Source organism: Leopardus geoffroyi, chromosome D3 (assembly GCF_018350155.1).
Source record: "Leopardus geoffroyi isolate Oge1 chromosome D3, O.geoffroyi_Oge1_pat1.0, whole genome shotgun sequence".
Taxonomy (NCBI): domain Eukaryota; kingdom Metazoa; phylum Chordata; class Mammalia; order Carnivora; family Felidae; genus Leopardus; species Leopardus geoffroyi.
The window spans coordinates 9243146-9259202 of NC_059339.1; the positions used below are offsets into that span (position 1 = coordinate 9243146).

General features: G+C 52.9%; 1 protein-coding gene across 7 annotated transcripts in view; it reads left to right on the forward strand.

Moving 5' to 3' along the window:
• Nucleotides 1–16057, forward strand: part of CUX2 (cut like homeobox 2) — a 283465-nt gene that overhangs the window by 256111 nt on the left and 11297 nt on the right. For 6 of the 7 annotated variants that reach the window (XM_045458911.1, XM_045458914.1, XM_045458912.1 and 3 more), the window contains 8 exons: nucleotides 613–804; nucleotides 906–964; nucleotides 1455–1503; nucleotides 1576–1696; nucleotides 2906–3580; nucleotides 4448–4549; nucleotides 9222–10012; nucleotides 10746–10905. In XM_045458911.1, coding sequence (XP_045314867.1) covers nucleotides 613–804; nucleotides 906–964; nucleotides 1455–1503; nucleotides 1576–1696; nucleotides 2906–3580; nucleotides 4448–4549; nucleotides 9222–10012; nucleotides 10746–10905 — 2149 coding nt within the window. The remainder of the gene's footprint in view (nucleotides 1–612; nucleotides 805–905; nucleotides 965–1454; nucleotides 1504–1575; nucleotides 1697–2905; nucleotides 3581–4447; nucleotides 4550–9221; nucleotides 10013–10745; nucleotides 10906–16057) is intronic. The other variant, XM_045458908.1, reaches the window with a different exon arrangement.

The following is a 16057-nucleotide window of genomic DNA, read 5'->3' on the forward strand; positions in this document are numbered from 1 at the left end:
TCACTTCATAGTGTATCCGAGAGAGTGATTCATGCCGGTGTTAGTAGTTGTAGATTATCCATTTTCAATGCTGTATAGTGTTCCATTGTGCGGATGTACCACAGCCTGTTCAGCCATTCTGTGGTTGGAGGGCACTTGGAGGCATTTGGAGCCCAATTTGGGGCTGTTACAGAGAGAATTGCTATGAATATTCATCTTGGTGTTCACATGTGTATCTTGGTGCATAGATAGCTGCTTTTCCCTACACATACCAAGCAGAAACACGTCTGCCCTTGGTGAATGCTGCCAAGCAATTTTCCAAATCACTAACTTGTTCTTAAACTTCATCACAGTTTGGACCCATCTTTCTCCAGAAAACCTCCTCTGCCCATTCCCCCTCAGTTTGAATAATAGAGGGAAATCATCCAGGCTGATAGGACTGGCCTGAGCAAAGGCTCAGAGGTAAGAAGAGGAAAGCCAGAGCCTGTAAGGAGGAGCTGAGTCACTCTGGGGTGCACGGCATGGGGGCCATGCCATAGATGGATTTCCCATTCTGTTTGGGATTCAGGGGTGGAGCCCTGCAGCCCCCTGCCCCACACCTCCCAGCCCCTCAAAGCCCCACTCTGTCCTCAGGATAAGGTGAACTTCGCGCTGTGCTCAGGCCCCCGGCTTGAGGCTGCCCTGGCCTCCAAGGATCGGGAGATCCTGCGGCTGCTGAAGGATGTGCAGCACCTCCAGAATTCTCTGCAGGAACTGGAGGAGACCTCTGCCAACCAGATTGCGGACCTGGAGCGGCAGCTCACGGCCAAGTCCGAAGCCATAGAGGTAGACCTTGGGAGAGGAGGTGTGCAGACAGGATCTAGGCAGGGCATCCCCAGACAGAACGACGCGGACCAGCCTTGAACCATCTTTATTTTCTCCTCTAGAAGCTGGAAGAGAAGCTCCAGGCACAGTCTGACTATGAAGAAATTAAAACAGAGCTGAGGTACTCAGCAGAGGAGGGCTCCACAGAACCCCCAGCCCTCTTCCTTGGCAGTGCGGGGCCCTTGGCAAAGTGCATGATCTTCCTCCTCCCACCACATCCCATTTTGTGATGCCCTTGTCTCCTCTCCATGGCACCTTGGGTATCAAAACCTAACCATGCATGGCCCTTTGCCATCAAGAGCCACCTATTGGAGAGCGTGCAGGGTAGCCTTGTGGTCAGTGCTGTGATCAGTGCCTTGTGATCAGGTTGGCTGGGGCCCGCGAGTGTGGGAGTGGGTTAATGCAACACCCCTCCAGGTATCGATGGAACCGGTTCACAGGCCTGCTACTCAAGGCCTGTGGTTGCCCTGAGTCCAGTGTTATGCAGGGTCCACGGGGTGGGGCAGTTGTTCTCAATCGGGGAAGATGAGCTAGAGGAAGTATCTCTCAAGACCTCTCCCAAAGCCCGGGAAATGTGGCTGGCCTTGGACTCTCTCCACTTTCTCTGGCAGCATCCTGAAAGCCATGAAGCTGGCCTCTAGCACCTGCAGCCTCCCGCAGGTGAGTGTTCCCGCCACTGTCCCTGCGTTGCAAGCTGACCTTGAGAGCCGTCTGCCCACCATGCCCTCTCAGCCCAGCTTCTTGTCTCCTCAGGGCATATCCAAGCCCGAAGACTCGTTGCTCATGGCAAAGGAGGCCTTCTTCCCCACGCAGAAATTCCTTCTGGAAAAGCCTGGTCTTCTGACCAGCCCTGGTAGGGGAGGCAGGATGCTCTTGGGGCCAAGGGGCCGGGGTGGGGGCTGTTTGTGGGCCTCTGGCCTTCTCCACTGCCTCCCATGCAAGCAGGAGAGTGATGGAGAAAAGGGTGCACATTGATCGAGCACCCGCTGTGTGCCTGGTGCTGAGCTGGGTGCTCTCCATGGCCAAGCCAGCTGGCAGTGTCCTGCACAGTGTCCACACTTGCCTTCCTCACACAGCTCACCCAGGCCCTCCCAAGGCCCTCCAAAAGGCTCCAACTCATCCCCGATCCTTGGTGAGCAGCAGGAAGAGGTCACAGGGCACAAGGAGGGCATTCACATTGCACCCCCCACAGCAGGCTGCTGGGAATGGCCTGTAGACATTGCTGTCTCCCCAGATCACCTCCTCAGCTCTTCTCCCCACACAGTGGCTCCATGACTTTGTCGCCATGTGGCCCCGGCCAAGACTCTCTGTGCTGCCTCTGTTTCCTCATCTATAAAATGGGGTCCATAATGGATCCACTTTGTGGGTGCTGTTCACACGGGGAGTGCAAACACATAGGATGCCTAGGACGAGGAGGGCTGGAAGGCAGGCACCAGGAACGGGCATCCTGCTGAGGTGGGCATTGATCTGAACTCCCCACCTCGGGGCCAGGTGCTAGCACGTAACAAGTGCTCAATGAGTGTTCTTGGTGGGGTGGGGGTGGCTGCCCAGAACTGGAATGTGGGCCAGGCCTGCACAGGTAGGGATTTCAGAATCAGAAGGGTAGCTTTTAGTACTGCTGGATGCCTATAACACTTCTCTCCCCCACCCTGCCGCCCTCTCTCCCCTCGTCCTCCCCCTGAATTTCTCCCTCATGTGTGTGTCTTTCTGTCTTACACTGTCTCTCTGCCTCCCACTTTCTATCTCTGTCTCTGTGCCTTTCTGTCTCTTTCTGCCTTTCACGCTGGCTCTGCCTCGCTGCCTCTCTCCATGTCTCCCCTGCGCATCCCTCTTATTTCCCTCCCCTGTGCATCTCTCTTATTTCTGTCTGTTTCCCTATCTCTGTTTCTCTGGTGTCACTCTCTGGGTGTCACTCTCATGATTTCTTTCCTTGTCTCTCTCCCTCTCTCTCTCTGTCCCTCTCTCTTTCTCTCTCTCTCTCTCCCCACCCCCATCACTGTCCGCTTCTGTCTTTCTCTCTGTCTCTCCTCTTTTCCTCCATCTGTCTCTCTTGGCATTCTAGAGGAGGACCCTTCAGAGGATGATTCCATCAAGGACTCCCTGGGCACAGAGCAGTCCTACCCATCGCCTCCACAGCTCCCGCCACCGCCAGGGCCTGAAGACCCCCTGTCCCCCAGCCCTGGGCAGCCCCTGCTGGGCCCTGGCCTGGGCCCCGATGGCCCAAGGACTTTCTCATTGTCCCCCTTCCCCAGCCTGGCTTCTGGGGACAGACTGGCGGGGGACACACTGCTGTCCAAACATATGATGCCCCCGGCCACCTTCAAGGGGGAGGCGGGTGGCCTGCTGGTGTTCCCCCCAGCCTTCTATGGCACCAAGCCGCCCACGGCCCCTGCCACCCCAGCTCCTGGCCCTGAGCCACCCGGGGCCCCCGAGCCTGTAGATGGGGGTGGGGGCAGCACAGCTGGGGCAGGGGCCGGAACCGAGGAGGAGCAGCTGGACACGGCAGAGATTGCATTCCAGGTGAAGGAGCAGCTGCTCAAACACAACATCGGGCAGCGGGTGTTTGGCCACTATGTGCTGGGGCTGTCACAGGGCTCGGTCAGCGAGATCCTGGCCCGGCCCAAGCCCTGGCGCAAGCTCACAGTGAAGGGCAAGGAGCCCTTCATCAAGATGAAGCAGTTCCTGTCGGATGAGCAGAACGTGCTGGCTCTGAGGACCATCCAGGTGCGGCAGCGAGGTGAGGGCCCATCCCGAGGGGAGGGGCTCGGGCCCAGCCTCCCCAGCCAAGCCCAGGGCAAAAGGCTGGCTGGGGGCTGAGAACACAGGCTCTGGGGTCATAGCCTAGTTCTGCCACCTCCCAGCTTTGTCACCTGGGGCAAGTGACTTTGCCTCTCTGTGCCTCAGCCTCCCCCTTTGTAAAATAATGAAATGTATCCTCGTCCCTCCTTCCTGGGGCCTTTGGCTACCTCTTGCTCCCCACATGGGCCTAATGGGACAGCTCAGGCTGATCATTGTGGGGAAAAGGCTGGGCCCAGGAGCTGCCCTGGCAGGTATTTCCTGAAGACCTCCAAGCCTCAGTTCACCCATCCATGAGATGGCCTGGGTTCCTGCCAACCTTGCCAGACTTGACTTTTAGGGTAATCCATGTGAATGGCCCAGGCTTTGACCTCATAAACACCTGAGTTTTGAGCTCCAGCTCTGCCATTCACCCACTGAGTGACATGCCTCAGTATCCCCATCTGTCCCCATCTGCCAGCCTCCTATGAGGGTTAAATGAGTATAAGCTACTTAGTACAGCACCTGGAACATAGTAACTGTTTGAGAACTGTTATCTATGGTGGTGGCAGCCATCATTGTTATCATATTATTATTAATATTAATACTAATACTATTTCAAGTCAGAATCATTTGTAGATCCGGTTTGTTACACAGACTGGCTAAACAGTGGTCTTGCCACACGCACTCAAGGTCTGGCCCTCCCTCTCCCAGCCCTGGCCCTGGAGCCCTCGAGGGAGGAGGGGACCAACCCTTCACCCTGCCCAGCTCCAGGGACTGACCCCCAACATGCAGGTCCCCCTGACAGATGCCCCCTTGCCTCCCCCAGGCAGTATCACCCCAAGAATCCGCACACCAGAGACAGGCTCAGATGACGCCATCAAGAGCATCCTGGAACAGGCCAAGAAAGAGATCGAGTCCCAGAAAGGGGGTGAGTGTGACCACAGCAGGTGAGGCCTGAGGCCTCCAGGGACTGCCCAGAGCAGGAGGTAAGGCCTGGTCCACCTTCATCCACCACAGCGGGGATTCCGAGCAGGTCAGAACTGCTTTGCCAGCCAACCTGCACCAAGCAAGGTCTGGGCCTGGAAAGCACCAGGTCCAGGTTGGCACGGCAGCCACCAGCCATGTGTGACTATATCCATTCAAATTGTTTAAAGTTAAATAAAACTACAGCTTCAGTTCTTCAGCCTCACTGGCCACATTGCAAGGTGACAAGTGAGACGCCGTAGGAGACACCCAGTGACTGCTGCAGCACTGGTCTGGATTGTCCGGATGTCCTCAACTTTGAGGAGACACAGTGACCAGTAATCACACAGGAGCTTGTCAAGAACAACGCTCTAAGCCTCACCCTCCTTCCTGCACCTCCTCCACTTTCTAGTTCCCAAGGAGACCCTGTTTTCCTGCCTTCCTCCTACCTCCCAGACTGCACCTTCTACACTTTCCCAGGGCTCTATATTAGCCTCCTCGTGCTACTGTTCGGCCACAGACTCAGTGGCTAAAAACAACACAGTTTATTCTCTCACAGTCCCAAAGGCCACAGTCAGCCTCACTGGGCTAGAGTCAAGGTGTCAGCAGGGCTGTGTTCCCTCTAGAGGCTCCAGGGAGAATCCATTTCCTTACCTTCTCGAGCTTCTGGAGGCGCCCACATTCCTTGCTTCACGGCCCCTCCTGCATCCTCAAACCCAGCATCATAGCATCTTCCTCTCTGTCTCTGATCCTCCTACTTCCTCTCACAAGCACCCTTGTGATGATGTGGGGCCCACCCACAGAACCCAGGATCTCAAGACCCCTAACTTAATCACATCTGCAAAGTCCCCTTTGCTGTGTGAAGTCACAGTTCGGGTCCCAGGGACTGGGACGTGAGTGCCTCTGGGAGACCCTCATTTAGCCTACCAGAGTGTACATTCTCCATCAGGCCCTCAAACGCAGGGCGCCCCTCAGGCCCTCTGACTTTAGTCTGATGTTTCTTAGGTGAGTTGGTCCACTCCTGGAAGTTCCAACAACAGCCAAAACATCCCATCTCCGGGCCACACCTCTCTCGAGAGTTATGGAGCCATAAGCCAGCTGCTGGCTGGGAATGTCCACCAGGGTCCCGCACTGACATCGAAGAGTCAGTGTGTCTGAGACAGAACTCCCTCTCTGCACCCACCCCCTCCCCAAACCCACCAGCTCAGGACTGGGAACCTGTTCAAGGTGGTGCCCGACACCCAGGCGGGGTGAGAGGCTGTCCTGGACTGCCACCATCATCACTTGCTGGGACTGTTTCATTAGCCTCTTCACTGGTCTTGCCACTGATATTCTAGGTCCCACTGCAGCCCATTCTCCACCCGGAGGCCAGAGAGATCTTTCTGGAGCATACACAGGGTCATGTCACTTCCACAGCTCCTCCCCATTGCCCTCAAGATAAAAATCCCAGATCCTCAGGGTGCCTGGGTGGCTCAGTTGATTGAGCCTCCAGTTCTTGGTTTCAGCTCAGGTCGTGATCTCAGAGTCGTGGGATTGAGCCCCGTGTCCCTGGGTGGGCTCGCACTGCGTGTGGAGCCTGCTCGAGATTCTCTCTCTCTCTCCCTCTGCCCTTCTCCCCTACTTGCTTGCACTCTCTCTATAAAATAAATTTTTATTTTTTAATTAAAAAACCCCAGCTCCTCAACAAGGCCTACAGGCCCTATGGTCTTGACTCCTCCCAACCCCCAATCCTTCTCGAATGAAATGCTTATAGCCATGTCCGTTCTCATGCTATTCCCTATGCCCCTAATGCCGTCCTCACCCCTGGCCAATTCACAATTCAACTCAGAAGTCACCTCATCCAGGAAACCCCCCACCTCAATCCGGATGGAATGGATACTGATCCTCCTTGGACCCCCTATAATCACCTATATTGCTTGGTGCAGTGGAGCCAGAGTGGCCTGGCTGCAAATTTTGGCTCTGCTGTTTATTAGCTGTGTGACCTTGGAAAAGTTACTTAGCCTCTCTGTGCCTCCATTGTCTTACATTTAAAATAGGCACAGTATTAGTACTCCTTTCCTATTGTTGTGTGAGGATCCTGTGTGAGAATAGGACTGGCAAGCACTCAGCCTGAGGGCCTGGCATGTCGAAGGTGCCCCTGAAGATCTAGCCATCATCATAGTTAACATCGTCATTATTTTTCTCTCTCTTGTTGCATTTGTTCATGTTACACACGCCTCTGCTGATATGTCTGTACTTCCTATCAGTCTGAGGGTTTTTTGCAACCAGGGACCAACTTGCATCCCTGCACCCAGCACTGTGTAGCACAGCACAGTGTAGACTGTAGCGGACTTTGAACCTGATGCTGGCTTCCATGCTCCCGCTTTGTGGTGTCTGCTGCTCCCTGGTGGCACCTCAGAGCAAGTGTCTCGATTCCCAAGCCTCTGCTGCTGGAGAGCCAAGGGCCCTCCCCCTGCTTGGTCCCTGGGAGGGGCAGAGGATGCTTACCCCGCTAGAAGCCTACACTGCCCCATCCAAATAATCCACTGAGGCCCATCTATGTACACCTTAGTTTCTTTCTTCTTGATCGGCTCCTGTAGCAAGAGAGGCAGTCATTCAGTAAACATTGGTTAAGCACGTACTGCATACTGGAAACAGGTTACAGCTGTGAACGAGACACAATAGTGGAGTGAAAAGAACCATGAGAAAAAAACTAATAGAACTCTTCCATTAAACAACAGGACAGCTGAGACCAGAGAGGGAGAGATATACTCACAGTTACACAGAGGCCAAGGGAGAACCCAGGTCTTCTGGCTCCCTGTACAGCGCTCTCCCATGGGGGTGGAACGGTCAGAAACAACACACAAGACAGCACGGAGATTAAAAAGGCAACATCAGGGGCGCCTGGGTGGCGCAGTTGGTTGAGCGTCCGACTTCAGCCAGGTCACGATCTCGCGGTCCGTGAGTTCGAGCCCCGCGTCGGGCTCTGGGCTGATGGCTCGGAGCCTGGAGCCTGTTTCCGATTCTGTGTCTCCCTCTCTCTCTGCCCCTCCCCCGTTCATGCTCTGTCTCTCTCTGTCCCAAAAATAAATAAACGTTGGAAAAAAAAAAAAAGGCAACATCACTGCAGAGTGGGCCAGCCAGGGACGTTCCATGCAGGGTCTGTGAGGAGAGGGCAAGGGAAAAAGTGCCCGGGTTGTTGCCCCATGACCCTGACAAGAGTGAAAGCAACTAACAGCCCCCCAGGGAGGAGACAAATATGGCTAACTGCTAACTCGAGAGTTCTACTCTGGGAATTGAGGGAAATATCCAGGATGGGGACAAAGATTTATATACAAGCTATTCCTTTATCGTTGCTCACAGCAGTGACAAACTAGAAACAACCTAACTGTCCAGCAGTGGGGGATCAGGTAAATGAAGCAGAGACTATACCTTCACGTGCCATAGGCAGCCATGAAAGATAGAACTTCTAATCATAAGACAAAATACTCATGTTGATACTGGGTGGGAGCAAACCGGGCTACACTCCCACATCAAGTATGATCGCCCCATGTATGAAGTTAGAAAGCAGCCCAAAGGAAATACGTGAGGAGATTTCATGTGGTTGCCTTTGAGAGAGAGATCAAGGGGATTTTTCTTTTCATCTTAAGTTTTGCTTCCTTAACTCTCTGCAATAGGCATGCAGTACTCTTTTATTTTAATTGAGGCAAAATTTACTAACCGTTTTAAAGTGAACAATTCCATGGCATTTAGCATATTCACAATGTTGGGCAGCCACCACTGGATAGCATTCTGTTTGTGTGACCATGTCACTATTCATTATCCTTTCTGTTCTCCATGAGCATTTGGGTTCATGCCATTATTTTGCTATTAGAATAAGTGAAGCAGCTTATTTTATGTGCTGTAGTGTTTTTCTTGTCTTTGACATTTGCATAGATGGATCTTAGCACATTTAAAAGACAGGTCTTTTTTTACGTTACATTTTCCCCATGAGCACTTTCTCTACATAGGCTAAAATCTCTGTCTACCTGGTTTGTGATGGCTGTCTAATATTCTGCCATACGGACGGACCATAATTTATCCAACCCCGGATTGTTGGACACAGAAGTTGCTGCCAACGTTTTGCTGGCATAAACACAGGCATACCTCTTTTGAGTGCATTTCGTTGTGCTTTATAGATGTTGCTCTTGGTTTAAACTAAAGGTTTGTGGCAACCCTGTGTCAAGCAAGTCTGTCGGCAGCATTGTTCCAGCATTTACTCACTCGGTGTCTCCGTGTGACATTTGGGCAATTCTCTCAGTATTTCCAATGCTTTCATTATTACTCTATTTGTTATGATAATCTGTGGTCAGAGATTAGGGCTTCCTGAAAGCTCAGGTGATGGTTGGCATTTTTGAGTGATGAAGTATTTTTTAGTTAAGGTATGTACGTTGGGGTTTTTCTGAGGCATAATGCTGTTGCACACCAAATAGACTACGGTGCAGCATAAACATAATTTTTGTATACACTCGGAAACCAAAAAATTCATTTGACTGGTTTTATTGCAGTATCTCCACAGTATCTCCAAAGTATACTTACACAGATGCCGTGAACATCTTTGCCCTTGAAACCATGCCCCTGACCGTGGGCCTCTGGCCACCCTGTCCTCCTTCCCACAGGTGAGTCCAAGAACTCCACGGCCCCACTGGGCATCACCAACGGCACAGCCCCCGCCAGCACCTCGGAAGATGCCATCAAGAACATTCTGGAACAAGCGCGCCGCGAGATGCAGGCGCAACAGCAGGCCCTGCTGGAGATGGAGGCCGGCCCCCGGGGCCGCTCGGTGCCTCCCTCGCCCCCAGAGCGGCCCTCGCTGGCCACTGCGAGCCAGAATGGGGCTCCGACCTATGTCAAGCAGGAGGACAGCAGCGGTGGCGGTGGCGGCGGGGGAACCAGCAGCAGCGCCACACAGACCTCCCTCACGGTCTTGTCCCCTGCTGCCTTCGTGCAGAGCATCATCCGGAAGGTCAAGTCGGAGATTGGCGACGCCGGCTACTTCGACCACCACTGGGCCTCGGACCGTGGCCTGCTCAGCCGCCCCTACACCTCTGTCTCACCCTCCCTCTCCTCCTCCTCCTCCGGCTACTCCGGACAGCCCAACGGGCGGGCCTGGCCCCGTGGGGACGAGGCCCCCACGGCCCCGGAGGACGAAGCGGCGGGGGGCGAGGATGAGCCTCCCAGAGTGGGCGAGCTGAAGGCCGAAGGTGGCGTCCCCGAGGCGGGCAGCGGTGGGCGGCTGGCCTACTACCCAGCATACGTGCCCCGCACACTGAAGCCTACCGTGCCGCCCCTGACCCCCGAGCAGTACGAGCTTTACATGTACCGGGAGGTGGATACACTGGAGCTGACGCGCCAGGTCAAGGAGAAGCTGGCCAAGAATGGAATCTGCCAGAGGATCTTTGGGGAGAAGGTGAAGATAGTGGGGCCCACGGGACCTGGGGCGGGTGGACCACCGGAGGACCCAGCCCCCAGTGTTCATGGTCTTGAAAAGACAGGTTGTGTGCATGAACAGGAACAAGGCAAAAGCAGAATTCAAACCCAGATCTGCATGACCCCCAACCCATTTTCCTGCATCCACTCGTCCCTGGGTCCTGTGGGAAGGGAGGGCTGGGCTGACATTCAGTTCTATGGTTGTTAAAGCAGTGAAATGCTTCCCTCTGGTTAGGAGTAGCCACTTACCTCTCCTCCTCCAGAACCCTCCGTTCCTCCCAGTGGTCCAGCCACTAAAGGGTTAAGGCTCAGCCCAGCCAGGGTTCCCCTGCAATACCAGTGGTTAAGTAGTTTTGAACATCACTTCTGCCCTTGGCAGAGGAGCAGGTCAAGAGTCAGGTGAGTTGAGAGGAGGAGGAATGACGTCAAGGGAAGACACCTCTTCCTAGAGGAGGGGGCTTTTGAGGGGGCTTAAAATCAAGAATTCTTACACGTAGGGATATCTGGAAGGGCACTGTAGATGGGGGGGGGGGGGTGGGCACAGCACAGGCACACAGCAGGCACCTGGGAAATGAAGAACAAATCAAGGCAGCCCTGGCCTCCCAGGGAATCAGAGTGAACAATGGGCCAAGTGTCCTGCAGAGAGGGAGGGAGGGGATGGCCGGGGTCCCAGGGGCCTGCCTCCCTACACTTCCTGCTCCGCCCATCCCCAGGTGCTGGGCCTGTCACAGGGCAGTGTGAGCGACATGCTGTCCCGGCCGAAGCCGTGGAGCAAGCTGACACAGAAGGGGCGAGAGCCCTTCATCCGCATGCAGCTGTGGCTCTCAGACCAGCTCGGCCAGGCCATCAGCCAGCAGCCCAGCGCCTCTCAGGGTGAGTGTGGTCGGGACCCTCTCGTGGGCTGCTGCCAGTGTGCCCCTAGATGGTCTCCCTGCTTTTCGTCCTTCCTTCAACCAGAGGGATGACGTCTGCCAGTGGTTTTAAACTCTAGGTGGCGCCTAGGTGCCTACAGCAAGTGGAGAAAATTTTCTTTGGATGCAGAGCTGCCCTCCCATCCCCTGACCAGAATCACTGATTGATCTCTTTTTCCAAGCGACCCAGCATTCAGCCTCAGAATCCTTAGCACAGACATTTGGGCTGTTATCCATCCATTAATGATGCACAGGCAAGCTGGAGTCTGAACGTTGCCTGAGTGAGGAAACTGAGGCTCAGAGAGTTGCCCAAAGTCATAGAGCTAGAAATGGAAGGATGGAGTCAGGGGAGGGACTAGGAAGTCTAGGCTCCCTCTGCCATGATGAGCAGTGGGCAGGTCAGTCAGTCCTGGTGAAGTGCAGGGATCAACAAGAATACTACCATAACACCAGGCAACAAAATCATCCCAGGAGATGGTGTTTATTTTAGAAGTTCGTGTCCACAAGACAAGACTGCACATTGTTGGAGCATTGGCTACAAGCCTATAGATTAAAATATCAAAAAGAGGGGCACCTGGCTGACTGAGTCGGTAGAGCATGTGACTCTCGATCTCAGGGTCGTGAGTTCAAGCCCCATGCTGGGTGTAGAGCTTGCTTAAACAAAATGTTGGGGCACCTGAGTGGCTCAGTCGGTTAAGCGTCTGACTCTTGATTTTGGCTCAGGTCATGATCTCTTGGTTTGTGGGATTGAGCCCTGCATTGGGCTGCACACTGATAGCAGAGCCTGCTTGAGATTCTCTCTCCCTCTCTCTCTGCCCCTCTCCAACTGGCACATGCAATCTCTCTCTCACTCTCTATTAAAATAAGTAAACCTTTAAAAAAAATTTTTTAATGTCAAAAAGAGTCACCACTCACCAGCCTGGGAAGAGGGGTTCCACAGGGAAGGGGACCAGGAAGAGATCGGGAGGGGAGGGCTCTGGCTGGCTCTGTTACTTTTTTTTTTTTTTTTTTTTTTTTCAGAGAGAGAGAGAGAGCACAAGTGGTGGAGAAGGGCAAAAGGGAGAGAGAGAGAATCTTAAGCAGGCTCCATACTCAACACGGAGTCCAATGCAGGGCTCAATCCCATGACCCTGGGATCATGACCTGAACCAAAATCAAGACTCAGGATACTCAACCAACTGAGCCACCCAGGCATACCTGTTGCTTGCTCTTTGTCTTTAAAACAAACAGGGAGGGGAGCCTGGGTGGCTCAGTCGGTTAAGCGTCCGACTTCAGCTCAGGTCATGATCTCACGGTTCATGGGTTCGAGCCCCACATCAGGCTCTGTGCTGAAAGTTCAGAGCCTGGAGCCTGCTCCAGATTCTGTGTCTCCCTCTCTCTCTGCCCCTCCTGCCCCCTCAAAAATAAACATAAAAAAAGTTGGGGAGAGGGGCGCATGGGTGGCTCAGTTGGTTAAGCATTAGACTCTTGGTTTCGACTCAGGTCATGATCTCAGGGTTCGTGGGTTCAAGCCCCAGACTCTGTGCTGACGGCACACAGCCTGCTTGGGATTCGGTCTCCCTCTCTCTCTGCCCCTCCCCTGCTCGCTCTCTATCTCTCTTTCAAAAATAAACATTAAAAAAACTTTTTTTAAATAAAAAGAGGGAAATTTGAAGCAAATAACAGAGTGTTAACATCTATTTGGGTCATGGACCCAGGGAAGGGAAGGAGGATTTACATTTTCTTTTTTGTATATTTCTAGACTTTGAAATATTTTATAATTAAAACTTTAATTGAAAATGCCTGCCCCACCAGGCTGTTTTAAGAAGCGCTGCAACAGTTCTAATGACCGCTGCCGTTTGTCACACACGCGGCTGAGCACTTGGTACTTTCATCTGTAATCCTCACGTCAGTCTTGACTGGAGGGACTGTTTGTCATTCCTACTTTCCAGAAGAAGAAATGGAGGGTCTGAGTAGGACAGTGATTTGCCCAAGGTCACCCGCTGGGTAGTGGCAGAGTCAAGCTTAGAACGCAGGGCATTTAGCCATTAGGGTCCACAAGAGTGCCCACACCAGAGCCCATACCTGTGGCAGAGTTCCCGTCCTTGTGCTGTGTTGTGTTGTATTTTAATTAGTTTTCTTATTCTGGTAAAATTGATATAACATAAAATTTACCATTTGAGCCCCTTTTAAAGTGTACAATTCAGTGGCGTTTATTACATTCACAATTTTACACAACCACCACCTCTGCCTAGTTCCAGGACATTCTCATCACCCCCAAGAAGAACCCTGTGCCCATTAAGCAGTCATGCCCACTCACCCCTCCCCCAGGCCCTGCAACCACGAATCTGCTTCCTGTCCGCATGGATTTGCCTCTTATCCATGGAATTGTACAATATGTGGCTTTTTGTGTCCGGCTTTCACTTAGCATATGTTTCCAAGGTACATCCAGGCTGTAGCATGTGTCAGTACTTCATTCCTTTTTATGGCCAAATGATATTTCCTTTAGACCACCTTTTGGCTACTGTGAATAATGCTGCCATGAACATCCACGTGCATGTTTTTGAACACCTGTTTCTGATTCCTTTCGCCGTATACCTCAGAGTGGAATTGCTGGGTCATATGATTTTTTTTTTAATGTTTTCATTTATTTTTGAGACAGAGAGAGACAGAGCATGAGCAGGGGAGGGGCAGAGAGAGAGGGAGACACAGAATGTGAAGCAGGCTCCAGGCTCTGAGCTGTCAGCCCAGAGCCCGACGTGGGGCTCGAACCTACAGACTGTGAGATCATGACCTGAGCTGAAGTCGGACGCTTAACCGACTGAGCCACCCAGGCGCCCCATATGATTATTTTTTTTATAAAGTTTATCTATTTTGAGAGAGAGCGTGCACTCACATGCACGCATGGCGGAGAGAGAGGGAAAGAGAATCCCAAGCAGCCTTCATGCTGTCAGTATAAAGCCCAATGCGGGGCTTAAACTCATGAATGGTGAGATCATGACCTGAGCTGAAATCAAGAGTCAGACACTCAACCAACTAAGCCACACAGGTGCCCTGGTTATATGATAATTCTATGCTTAACTCGCTGAGGAGCTTCCAACCTGTTTTCCATAGCGACTGCACCATTTCACGTCCCGGCAGCAGTGTGGTGGGAGGGGTTCCTATTTCTCCACCTCCTCACCAACACCTGCTATTCTCCCTCTTTGACTGTAGCCATCCCAGCGGGTGTGAATTGGTATCTCATTGCAGTTTGATCTGCATTTCCTCTATGTCTAATGGTTCTGGTTTTTAAAAATGTCTTTGTTGTGTAGGATAGAATTAGGCAAGGACAATCAAGAAAGGTGTTCCTCGTGGAGGAAACAGGACAAGCGAAAGCTAGGAGGATCATTCACAGATTGGGAAGGGAGTGAGGCCCAGTGAGTGTGGCCACCCCTGTCCCTCCACAGACCAGGAAGCCAGGGCCCAGGTTCATGGAAGCAGAGATGTGAGCAGTAGCTGCTGGCTTGGTATGGTAGGGAGTGGCCAATCCAACCAAGGCCCCCACAGCCACCACCTGTCCACAACCTAGAGGCAGGAGAGGTATCCACTGCCCATAACGTCCCACAGAGTCCAGCCATCGGGTTGAGTAGGAACCTGTTTCGGCCCCCATTTTGTCCTTGGCCTGGCGACTTGAGGGTGAGCTGCTTGCCAAAGGCAGGTTCCAAAGCATGGCCTCCCTCACACCAACTGCCTGCCACAAAACCTGCTTCAAATCACCAGCCCTTCAGTGAAGCCCACAGTGGTGGGCATGGGTACATGTGTCTGAGGCTTCTCAGAATTCTCTAGCAGTTGAGGAAGCCCTGTTCTCCCCACATCGTCTCCGACTTTTCTCCGAGTCTCTCCGTGTCATTTTTTCTCTCCCCTCTCCCTTTTCTTGCTGCCTTTCTTACTGTCTCTTTGTCCCAGTCTCTCTCCCCGCTTCGCCTTCTTTCTGTGTCCCTCTCTCCCACTCTATTCTGTGTCCTCCGTCACTCCATCCCTCCTTCCATCTCTCCCTCACTGTCTCTCTTCATCGTAACCAATTGTCCCGTTTGCCCAGGGCATGGGGCTTTCTGTACGACAACCAGGAAAGGCCTGGGCAGACAGACCAGGTGGTCACCTGCTCTCCCCACTCTGCCCCGCTCACATTCCTATCCAGAGCCCCTGCTCAAGCCCCAGCCAACCTGACTGTCCGTGTCCAACCTCTCAGTGCTTTGTATTTAGTGTGTTCCTCCTGATAGAGTTGATTTCTGAATCTTTCAGTAATTTTGTCAGAAGCAATCCTTGAAGTCAGAGTAGTCAGAAGAGGCCAGTGTTCTGCCTGGAGGCTGGCTGGTTTCAGGCTCATCATCTGGGTTGCCCTCCGTCTCCTCATCCTGCTCCCTGTCTGGTTGGAAAGCTGGCCCTTTAGGTGGGGATGCAGGTTTTCCAAGAGGCAGATGCCTTCGAAGAGCCTAGATTCTCCTCCAGCGGAGCCCAACCCCTCTCCCATGAAAGCGAGGGAAGGACTCTTGAAACAGCCTCTTGCTTCCCCAGACTGGCCCTTCCCCACCAGCTTTGCCTCTCTGATGGTGACAGTGATGGGTGGGGGGGGGGGGGGGACGTGTTAGCTCCAGCATCACATGTTTTCCACCTGGATGACCAGGATCACCCCAGTTTGGGGGAGGCGGGGAGCAATAGTGTTCTCCTGACACCAGATACGGGCGGCCAGCCCCACAGGGCTGTGATGTCACCACTCAGAACTTGGAGGCTTCACTTTGCACCTTGCAGGGATAAGCAGAGGTCCTGACTCAAATTTATTCATTCAACAGGCTTCTGCCCAACACCTCCTTCTTCCCCAGGCTCCAGGACTCACCCACGACTTACCTGTGGTCCCTGCCTCCAGGGGCTTGTCATGGATAAGAGGAGAGTGATTCAGGGACTGGGCTTTAGCAAGGTCATCCTACCCAACCTGTCTTCCACTTGGCTTTTCTAATATATACTCACACAAACATCTTTTGATAAATGAAAACTGTGGCTTATAAACTCACTTTTTAAATATGCCATTGTACTGTGGACATCCTTTCAGCTTTGTTGAGATAAACTTGACATATTAACATTGTGGGAGTTTAAATGAT